Below are 10,869 nucleotides of genomic sequence, written 5' to 3' on the forward strand. Positions count from 1 at the left end.
CACACGACTGCATTTGTGACCCTGAGCCAGAGTAAAACTGGAAGAGATGTTGGGGTGGTGCCCCGGGGTACAGCTCCTGACTGGCTGTTGTTGCTGACCCCAGCCACCTCTGTCACCAACAGTGACTGGCAGCTGGTTTGTCCTGGCGGGGGGTGGGTCCAGGGTGTGGGAGCTGAAGAGATCCAAGGGGCCTGGTGGGCACCTGTCTCATGGCTCCAGGGTGCCTGGCACCACACGTGACCCTGGGCAGGGGTTGGAACACAGGGGAGGCTGTTTTCAGGCTGCCTGGTGGGAGCTCCCAGTCTAAAGGGTGCGGCCTTTGCTGTGCTGGGGGCGGGGCTGCTCGTAGCAGGGGCTGTGAGCTCCTGGAAAAGCTAGGGGCCACTGGGGGAGGCACAGGAGGGAAGGGCCAGGAGAGCTGGCCAGGCCGGGGGAGGGGGGGGCACAAGAGAGACAGAAAGCAGAACAGGATTTGGGAGGAGGCCAAGAGGGGCGGCAAGGATAAATGCTCCGGTCCAGGCTCGGAGGTAAGCCAGCCACGGAGGGGGCAGCGTGTCGGGGTCCTAGAGCCCCCGGCTGATGGACAGGGGGGCGGATGAGGCCCTGGGAAGTGGCACGGCAGCCCAGAAAGGAGCAGGCGAGGCCCCAGGAAGTCCACCCCTGCGAACACAGACCTGGGGGCCCTGAGAGGTCCAGACATCTGGGCACCCAGCGCAGGGGAGGCTGGGAAGTGTGTGTGGGCTCGGTGACCTGGATCCCCCAGGGGCGCACCAGTGAGGGGCGCAGGGCTGGTGGGAGTGGGGAGCGGGAGTAGTGGGCTAAAGCAGGTTGGCCCTGAAGGGGAGCCAGTCACGATCATGGTCACGATCACGGTCACGGGAGAGGGCTGAGGTGGAAGGAGTCTGTCTTCGAGGTTAGGGGATGTGGCGAGAGGTGTTTGCGGTACAGGCGGGCAGGTGGGGATCTTCCGTGGTCCCCACAGGGATGGGCGGTGGAGTCCAGAGGGACATCTGACAAGTTCACAGGACTAAAGTTTGCAACGTACAACTGGGCGATCATAGGTATTTAGGAACGTGTTGGAAAATCTTGTGTTTTATTGTTAACACCGAAATGTGCAGGGTCACATTTGAGATGTTATTCGGCACGAGGCAGAGGACGCACACAGGAGGCTGCCAGGGCGCCCCTTGGCAACAGGCTGGCACCAGGAGGGTACAAGCGGACTTATCAGCAAGTGCGGCCAGGCCAAGGGCACTGCAGCGCATCTGGTTCCTGGGGGACCTTTTCCGCCTGGCCCAAAGTCCCTGCTGTCGCCTCACCTGGCTAGTGGCTTTGGTAACCAGACTGAGCTGCTGAGGAGCAACTGTCCCCCCAGCCTCCCTCTCCTGCCACGTGGAGTCACAGTACTGCCTTTGCTCAGTGACCTCGTGTGTCCAGTCCTTCCCCGGTCCGAGTGACTGCCATTTTTTATACTTAAACCCCCAAAACTGTTGCACAAACACTAATTGCACAATGTTAAAACTTACAGCAGGGGTCTTCCTCAGCATTTGGTGCCAAAACGTGTCATTCCAAACGAAAGTCACTCTCCACAGGTGAAAAAGACACAAGAAAGGTCGGCAGGGAAACTCCGATCTCGTGGGTTGGTGACAAAGAAGAAAGGAGCCAGAACGGGGCGGACTTGGGGTCGGCTGGGACCTGAACCAGAACCCTCACCCGTGAGTACTGGCCCGGCACTCCACATCCAGCCCTTCTCGGGCCGGCCTCATCCACCTGAAGGGTTTTGTGCTGCAAAACCCGGAGCTCTTACCCCTCAGCAGGTGCTGGCTGGAGCACGGCCGGGATGTGGCCAGGCCCGCCTCAGTTCTCTTGGCAGGGCAATCTCTCAGGTCCTTTGCGCCCCCATCTGCCAGTGGCCCAGCAGACAGGACAGTGCCTCCTGAGGGACCGCCTTTGGGTCTGGCTCCACCCCCATCATGCGTCACCCACAAGCAGCTCTGTCCCCACAGGGAGAGGATGGGCGGCTACGAAAGGTACCAGGAGGCAGAGAGGGAGGCAGTGAGGAGAGCAAGCAGGGCAGGAAGTGAGACCTGAGCCACCTGTCTTGGTGGGGGGTGGGGGGGACACACCGGGCTCTGGGGAGGGGGGGAGGCTGAGGGAGAGGGGCTGGGGCTGCCGGGAGCCAGCCGGGAAAGAAGGACCGCCAAGCAGCAGCAGCAGAGCGGGGAGGCAGTGAGCAGAGGGGAACCCTGAGACACGGAAGCCCTGAGACGTGAGGCCCCCAAAGAATGGGGGGCTGAGGTGCATAGATGGCCCCCCAAGAAGATGGGGGCCGAGGCAGAAAGAGGTGGGCCCCCCAAAAGATGGGGGCCTAAGGCACAAAGAGATGAAGCCCTGAGGCGAACGAAGGTCTATAGGGGACCTGAAACTCAACCAGGGGGTGGAGGCAGAGGAATCTGAAGGGGGAGGCTCAGGGCACAGGGGCGGGCATGGAGCCGGAGGCGCAGGGCAGTGAGGGGCTGGAGCCCCAGAGGGGAGAGGCCAGAGGCAAAAGGCAGGCCCGCCGCTGGGTGAGCTCGGGGCGGAGCCAGGCTCAGGCTGTGCTCCGCGGGCGGCCCCGCCCCCCCCCCCCCCCCCCCCCCCGCCCGCCCGCCCGCCCGTGAGAGCAGGTGCTCTGCCTGGTGGGTGGCAGTGACGGCAGGCACCTGGACCTGGGCTGCTGCCGGGCCAGGAGACTCACTTCTTGCTTTTGAAGGTGCCCAGGATCTTGGGCATGAACTTGCCCACCTTGCTGTCCCTGGTGTCCTCCTCTGCAGGGGCCTCCCCTGCCCCCGTGCCCCCGGCCTCTTCCTTTTTGCAGAAGACCTCGAATCGGCTGTAGACGCGTTTCTCTTTGCGCATGCTCTCCATGCGACGCAGCAGCCGGTCGCGCTCCTCCGCGCTGGCGGGCATCGTGCGGCTCAGCCTGCCCTGTGTCCCCGGGCTGTCCGAGCGGAAGATGGCAGAACATTTGTCCTTGTCGGACATGTCCGGGGCCAGGCCGCCGGCAGCTGGTGAGCGGCCTAGTTCGGGACTGCTGTGAGCCAGGCCCGGGGCCGGGGCCCCGCGGTGCTTCTGGCCGTGGGCGCTGATCTGCTCCAGAATGGCTTTCGTGTCATCCCGCAGGTTGCTGCTGTACAAGGCATTGGCCGTGGCGGAGGTCATGCGCGCCCGCGGGCTCCGCTCGTCCCCGGCGGCAGCCTCGGCGCTATCACCCCTGCCCAGCGACGGCCGCCGGGGGCTCTCTGGCTGCCCGTTCTCCTGTGGCGCTGGGAAGCCGCCCTCATCCTCCGTGCGCCGCTCACCCTTGGGGCTCAGCAGCTGGCGGAGGCGCAGGGAGCCCTTGCGCAGGACTTCCATGGGGCCGCCGGCCGGCTCCTCCGCGGTCCCCGTCTTGGGAGACTCCCCGGAGAAGGTAAGGGTGAGGCTGCCTCTGCGCTCCGGCACGGGGGGCACGGGGCTGCCCCTGCGCTCCGGCAAGGGGGGCACGGGGCTGCCCCTGCGCTCTGGCACAGGAGGCACGGGGCTGCCCCTGCGCTCGGGATAGGCCGAGGTGGGGCTCCCTTTCGGCTCAGGGTAGGCAGAGGTGGGGCTCCCTTTTGGCTCAGCGTGGGGCGCCTGGCGGGCGCCTCCCTCCAGCGGGGGGCTGTCCCGCCCTTGTGGGGAGGAGGAACGGCCCTGGGCAGAAAGGTAGCGAGAGGGCAGCCGGTCGGTGCCGCTCCGGCCCAGCGTGTCTAGCAGCTGGGTGGCAGTGAGCGTGGCCGCTCCGGGCTGCCTCTCGGCCTCCTGATGCAGCCGCTGTGCGAAGGAGTCGCGCAGGTCCAGCAGGCAGCTCTCGAGGCTGCGGCGCTCGCTTCCTGCGCCACCCGGCGCCACCACCTCCTCCCGCCACGCCTGGGACACGACAGCCTTGCTGTGGCTGGCGACCGTGACCGGAGCCCCCGCCCCTCCGGCATCACGCGCCGGGCCCTTGTATTTCTCCAGGAGCTCGGCCACCTTGGCGGAGGTGGCGGAGCGCATGGCCTCGCCGCCGGGGCCCAGCGTCTCGCTGACCGTCTGCTCCTTGTGCAGCAGCTGCACCTTCTCGGCGGTGGCCGTCGTGGCCCCACCCGCGCCCTCGGCCTGCGAAGCGCTGAAGATCAGCGAGGAGCGCAGGCGCGAGCTGCGCTGCACCAGCGGGTTCAGGCGCGAGCGGAAGGAGTCCTGCTTGGCCAGGCCCGCCTCCTCCGGGCCGTCGCGCTCCGGGCCGTCGCCACCGCCCTTGGCCGGGAAGAGTGCGGGCCCGCGGGAGGCCGAGGGGAGCAGGTCCCCGGGGGCCACTCGTCCCCCGGGCACCAGAACATCGTCTTCGTAGGCCTCGGCCTCCATGGGTACCGGCAGGCCCTCGTCGGCCGCGTCCTCGCCATGGCAGCCGCTCAGGTAGGAGGCCAAGCGCCAGTGCCGCAGCCCGGCCCGCCCCTCAGGGCCGCCCCTGCGCTCGGGCTCCGCGTCGGGCGCGGCCTCGGGGCCCAGCCTCGCCACCGCCTGGCACGGGAAGCGCTGGCCAAGGTTGGGGCGCGGGGCCGCGCCGGGTTCCAGGCCGCGGGGCCCGGGGCCCAAGGCCGGGTCCGAGCCGTGGCGCACCTCGCGCGACGCGCTGGACGGCACGTAGTCCAGCCGCTGGTGTCCGTCCGGGCCGAGCTCGGGGAAGCGTGGCCCGCCCCCCAGCGCGAGGTCGTCGTGGTCGCCGAAGCCGGGGCGGCCGGCGCGCAGCTTCTCGAACAGGCCCTGAGGGCGCGCCGGCGCCAGCTGCGGGTCCCACTGGTAATGCTGCTGGTAGAGCTGGTCGCGGTGGAAGTGACTGGTCTGGAAGCGGAAGTCGTCACCGTGGCTGAGGAACGTCTGCCGCGACACCTGCCGCGCGGCCGCGAAGTTCTCCACCGCGCCCGCGCCGTCGGCGGCCGCGTAGCTGTGCCGCTTGAAGGCGTCCATCTCCAGATGCCGGGCCTGGAAGAAGCCCCGCGGGCCCGCGAGCTCCCCGCCCGGTCCCGCCTCGGCGTCCAGCCGCCGCGACAGCGGCCGCAGCCCCGCGTGCGGCTCCAGGGCTCCCGCGGGCATCCGCGTGGGCTCCTCCCGGCGGAAGGCCGACAAGAAGTGGCGGTCGGGGTCGAGGAAGGAGGGGAAGCCCAGGCCCTCTTCCCGGGGCGGTGGGAACAGGAGGTGCGCTCGCTTAGAGAAGGAGAAAGGGGTCGGCGCCCCGGTCACCTGGCCGCCCATAAGGGGCCCGGCCCCCGCGTACGGAGCCAGGGCGTAAGCGTCCATGCGGGCCAGCGCCCCGGCCGAGGGCACCAGCGGCTCGGACTGCGCGAAAAGGATGCGGAACTCCTCATCGAAGCTGGAGACCAGCTCGCCTTGGAACACGTGCGCCAGGCTTCGGTGGATCTTCTCGAAGGACCACATAAAGCTGCGGGCGGGGCGGGGCGGGTCAGGGGCGGGGCCAAGCAGCCGCGAGGGCCGCAGAGCCCCCACCCGCGGCCCGCCCCGGAAGCGTGAAGCCTACCCGAACCCCGGGGCGGAGGCGCGTCAGGGGCTGCGGGACCCGGGCTCCTGCAGGGGAGGCCCTTAGGTGGGGAGGTGCTGGGGCCGCGGGGCCGGGCGCACCTGTAGCTCCCACTCATGACCACGGCGCAGTCCACCAGCAGGAACTTCTCCTTCACGTGGCCCTTGAAGGACTTCCCAGTGCGGCAGTAGTAGGTGGGGCCCGCCACAGTGCGCACACGCAAGAACTGGGGAGCGAGAGGCGTTAGGTCTGTGCGCGGGAGTCTCCCACCTCCCTCCCCGCCCCCTCTCTGTCACTCACATCCACGTGGTGCAGGTTGACACGGCACTTGTCGGCCATGTCTAGGAAGTGCTGCGCGTTCATCTCATCCAGGAGGATGTAGACCGGGACGCGGCGTGCCGCTGCCTCCAGCACTTCCCCAAGCAGGTCCACGTCGGTGAACATGTCCATCACCACGGCCACCACCTGCAGGGGTCGAGTTAGGGACAGGGGACAGACCCCTCTGCCGTCCCCACCATTCTCTGGCCATACCTGCATGGCCCGCACGGGGGCCTCTGGATCTCCCACAAACACTGCAAATTGTCCTCTAGCCCTTCCCAGAGGAGAGCAGGGACCCTGTCGGGGAACAGGGCTCAGGAGGAAAAGGCCTATCATGGGGGACTGTGGGGCTGCTGGCGGGTGGGTGGCCCATGATGGCCAGACAGGGCCTTCTAGGCAGGCACAGAGGGCCCACCTCCTTCTGGGAAGGGGCAAAGGCAAAGGAAACCCCTGCGACAGCCCCCGCCACCCCACCCCATAGATGGCGGAGCCCAGGCTCTAGTGCTGCCCGGGGTGCAGAGGGCAGTTGGGGTCTTTAGCTGCAGGACCTGTGGCCCCCACCTCCAAGATTTACCAGGCTTCCTTTGCTGTTTGCCACCTGTTTGGTGGGGGTAAGAAGCCCTCAGCTGGGTCAAAGTTAAAACTAGAGAGACTTTTCTGAACCATAAATCCAACCGGGAGACGTGTGCAGCCATCCCAGAGCCCCTGAGTTTCTGGACACTGTCCAGGACCACCGGCAAGCAAGCCTGTGCAGCATGCAGCCTGCAATAACCAGACCCTTGGTGACCCCAAAAGTTGTCAGCCAGGGAGCCCTCGCTGGTGCTTGAAGGCTGGAAAGGCGCGGCCAGCTACCCTGGCCTCACCCTTGCCCCCGAAGCTGGGCATGCTCATATTTCTTTCACCTGCACACTCCTACTCATGCTTCAGGGTCCAGCTCGGGCTGCCCTGCCCCCACGGTCCACCCAGCCCATGACAGCGCACCTGCTGGGCTGAGCGGATCATCCTTCGAGCCTCATCCTTGATGCTGGGGCTGTCGGGCGGTGGCGGCTGCACCAGGGTGGTAACCTCAGTGCCCTGGAAGCCGAAGGTCAGGGGCCAGCCTAGGTCGAGTTCGGGCACTGCCTGGTCTGAGTTCAGGGGCCAGTAGGTGCCTGAGGAGCCATCCATGTCCACATTGGGAGGACTGCCTTCAGGGGGCTCTCGAGCGACATGCTGTGGGGGCCGCAGGTGACGGCTCACATGCTCCAGCTCCTCAGGGCACAGGAAGGCAGGTGCCCCCTCGGCCGCCAGGAAGCGGCTGTAGGCCTCTGGCCCGCCCTCAGCCAGGGCGTCCACCGCCAGGCGGTAGTACTCTTTGTAGTGAGGCGGCAGGTACCCAGGTGCCAGTGGGTTGTCCCCCTGCGAGGAGCTCTGGGAGCGACGGGCCATGTCGGGGCCAGCGGCCTGGGAGGGGCAGGGAGACACGTTACTGGGGCAGGGGCTCCGTGCCCGCCCCCCACCCCCCCCAGCAGACACACGTTGTAGAAAAGGGCTGGTGGAGTGCAGGCCATACCTGCAGGCCTTCCAGACACGCCTGGACCCAGACTGCCCCCCAGCTGGGGCAGCCAGCAGAGCAACCGGGCACAGGCCCGCCCCCGGCCCGGTCTCATGTTGTTCCGTGCTGGCTGGGCCCTTGCTCTGGCCAGGACCTCAGGAGTGCTTGCGGCCTGGTTTCCCCGCAGGGGTTCCGGCTGCACGCAGACCCCGCTCGGGGTTATTTTACGAACTCTGTGACCCAGGCACCTCTTTGTGGGCCCTTCCTCCATGGAAGAAAATCAGTATTTTATGATTGTTGTTATAAGGAAAACACGATCCAGACCGGATTCTTTATTATAGTCACTTTTTCCTTCTGCCTTTGGCATTAATGTATTTTTGTGGGCCTCTGGCATTGTGTGTACCGACCAGTCGGGTGGCCCCCCGCCTGTCTGTCCGCAGTGCAGGGGGCTGAGAGGGGACCCAGGGCCACTCACTGCCTCTCTGGCTCATTATCTCCACTGGAAAATGCAGCTGTCAGGGTCGACCTGATACCACACCCGGCCCAACATGAGCTCAGCACACAAACCTGTCACTACTTTTGTCCCAGGACCCGGCGTGAAGCTCAAGAACTTCCTATGGGGCACCCCATCCTATGGGTCACCGTGAGCCCCACAGCCCATTCACGGACTTCACAGCCCTTCCAACTCTGACCCCTGCCCACCGGGACCACTTGCTTCCCTCTGGCCCACCCCTCCACTGTTTTTAGCCACTATTTATTTCCAGATAAAATCTCCCGAGCGCGCCCCCCCCCACCCCGGCAGATGTGGGCAGCGGTGGTCTTCCCAAGTCCCCGTGTTCCAGATGAAACCAGAGCCCTTTGCTGTGGCCGTCAGGCTCCTCCTGGGCCCCAAATGTGCCTCCCCGTCCTCACCACTTGTCCCAACCTCACACTGACACCCAAGCCAGGCGTGGCCCGCTCCAGTCCCCCTGTTCCCCAAGGGCCCGTGGGGACCTAGGCTGGGAGGAGCTACCATGAGCTCCGGAAGGCCACGTGGGGGCCGCTTTCGGATCCACAATCGCCAGAACTGCCTGGATACCCTGGAAGGAGAGCCCCACGCACTGCCCACCCCGCCGAGGCTGCAACTTGGGGCTGGGACTGAGCTGGATTTCAGATCCCGCCCAGCTCACGGGTTCCCGGATGCCGGTCCTGAGAGACTCCCCAGTGTGCCCTGCTCAGCAGGAGCGGCGGGTGACGCTGACTGGATGGGGACACTGGGCAGCCAGGGAACATTGGGACCAAGACTGTTGTGTGCGGTGACCTGAGGAAACTTTCCTGTCCACCTTCGGTGACAGGCTGAGCATGATGTGAAGGTTAGGTAGGGGGGCCTGTCCACCTTCTGGGGTGGGGGACAAGCTAACCCGAAGGTGGGGGGGGGGTACTTCTCTGTGCCATCCAGTCCACATCCAGCAGATGCTACCTGGTGTATTAAGGAAAAGTTCTTCGAACACTCCCTCGTGGGGGCACCACCCTCTGGTGTGGTTACATACAGGATCCCCATGCTGTCCTCATAGCAGGACCACGTTAAGGAACAAGGTGCAGGCCGGTCTGTAGTGGGGCCTCCCACTGTGCCTGACCCCGGGGCTGGGGGTGGTGGTGGTGGTGGTGGTGCGTGTTTCACACAGTATCTGACAGAGGGTGGTGCTGGGCAGACACTGTGGACCTGGCTGTATGGGGTCAGTGTTGGGCCAGGCAGGGCTTGGGGGCACTCTCCTGCTCACTACATTTGAGACGGAGCACTTCCCAAGGTGGGGAACCACAGAAGGGACCCCGCCCCCTGCACTTTACTCAGAAGGGGATTCAACACAACCTGTCCAGGCTGCCTGCAACGGGGGTGGGGGTGGGGGTGGGGGGGGGGTGGTGGTGGTGGAAATCCCATGATGAACAAGGAGCCAGCTCATCCGCCAGGGCCCACCAGGAAGGGGGTGCCCATCCTGAGTGACCACACTGGTGACCCTGCATGGCCTCACGCCATAATACATCCATAATCCGATGACCTTAGTCCTTTCACTTTGCACACCCCTGAACTGTGGACCGGGCAGAGGCCGCTCTCCAGCCCCCTCTGGGGAACCCGTCGTCCACCGCAGGCCTGCCCTAAGGGAGGGAGGGGCACTATCCCACCCAAGCCCATGACTCAGCAGGGATCTGCACCTCCGCTGCTGACCTCTGACCTCTGACACAAGGCCGACAAATCCTCCAGGGCCCTGAGGGCTCTAGGAGCTTTCAGAGCGTGGGTCCTTCCCACCTGGGCAGGAGGTGGGTTTTCTAAGTGACGGGTAGGAGGGAAGGCTCTGGGGCTAATGCACAGGAGGTGACCCCGGGCTCCGTGCGGACGTGTGCGGGAGGCTCACCGCAGGAAGCATGTGGAAGCGTTAGGCATGTGGAGGCGGGGGCGCGGGAGGGGGGCGGGGGTCGGCCCGATGGGACTCACAGACTGGAAGTTGGCGAGTCGTAGTTTTCGGGGTGTGCCCCGCAGGACCCAAAGGGATTACTGCACCCAAGGAGTCAGCGACCGCCCAGGCCTGGCGTCCCCTCCACCCGCCCCAGTTCGGGACTCCGGGCGCGAGGGGACGCGGGCCTCCCGCTCTCCCTACGCTCCACGCAGGAAACCAGACCGCCTGGGCCACCCCAGCCGTCCCCAGGCCCAGGCGCCCCCAGGGAAGCGGTCAGGCCGGGCCCGGCACTCTCCCCAAGCTCCAGCTAGGCCGCGAGGGAGGGAGCGAGCGAGCGCGGATGGCCTCGGCCCCCCCCCCCCCCTCCGGCCCCTTTCCACTCGGCCCCTGCCGGGCCGGCGTCGTGCGAGGGCGCGCGCGTCCACCCCGGCACACCCGGCCTCGGCGCCCTCCGCTCCCCGCCCGGGCCCACCTGGCCCGGCCCCCGCGCTCCCGCGGCCCCGCCGCCGGCCTCGCGGCCCCGGCCCAGGTGCGGGTGGGAGCGCCGCCCAGGTGAGGCCGCGCCGAGGGGCGCCGAGCGCGCCGACCCCGCCCCGCGGGCCCGGCCGCGGCCTCCCCCTCCCCCCCCCTCCCCTCCGGCGCGCCCCGCCCCGCTCGAGCCGGGGGAGGGGGCCCTACCTGGCCAGGTGCGCGGGGTCTCGGGACAAGGGCAGCAGGAGCCGACCGCCGCCCAGCGGCCTCGCGGTCCGGTCGGTCCGGCAGCCACTCCCTGTCGCGGCCCGCCCGCCGCGCGGCCTGATTCACGCGCCCGCCCCCGCCCCGCCCGCCGCTCCCGCCGCCGGCCTGCCCGGGCAGCACCTGGGGGCGGGGCGGCCCCACCCGCGGCGCGCCCGCATTCCGCCGCCCGCCGCCGCCGCCGCCCGCGCGCCCCCGGCCCCCGGCCCCCGCCGCGCCCCCCGGCCCCGCGCCCCCGGCCGCCCCGCCCCCCGCGGCCCGCCGCCCCCGGGGCCCAT

At 67.5% G+C, this 10,869-nt stretch overlaps 1 protein-coding gene across 5 annotated transcripts; it reads right to left on the reverse strand.

Annotated features, from left to right (window-relative positions):
• Nucleotides 1-1,062: 1,062 nt before the first annotated feature.
• On the reverse strand, nucleotides 1,063-10,777 carry SACK1H (scaffolding CK1 anchoring protein H). 5 transcript variants are annotated; one of them, XM_060611600.3, is made up of 5 exons: nucleotides 10,535-10,777; nucleotides 6,872-7,333; nucleotides 5,873-6,037; nucleotides 5,674-5,798; nucleotides 1,063-5,476 (listed from the first exon to the last, which is right to left on the reverse strand). In XM_060611600.3, the coding sequence occupies exons 2-5, from the start codon at nucleotides 7,316-7,318 to the stop codon at nucleotides 2,731-2,733; spliced, it is 3,483 nt and encodes a 1,160-aa protein (XP_060467583.3). In that variant the 5' UTR covers nucleotides 7,319-7,333; nucleotides 10,535-10,777; the 3' UTR covers nucleotides 1,063-2,730. The 5 variants fall into 5 exon arrangements, with proteins under 5 accessions (XP_060467583.3, XP_060467585.3, XP_060467584.3 ...); XM_060611602.3 differs by lacking the exon at nucleotides 10,535-10,777 and adding an exon at nucleotides 7,900-10,516; XM_060611601.3 differs by lacking the exon at nucleotides 10,535-10,777 and adding an exon at nucleotides 7,443-7,603.
• Nucleotides 10,778-10,869: the final 92 nt, after the last annotated feature.

Source organism: Panthera onca, chromosome F2, assembly GCF_046562875.1.
Source record: "Panthera onca isolate mPanOnc1 chromosome F2, mPanOnc1 haplotype 2, whole genome shotgun sequence".
Classification (NCBI taxonomy): domain Eukaryota; kingdom Metazoa; phylum Chordata; class Mammalia; order Carnivora; family Felidae; genus Panthera; species Panthera onca.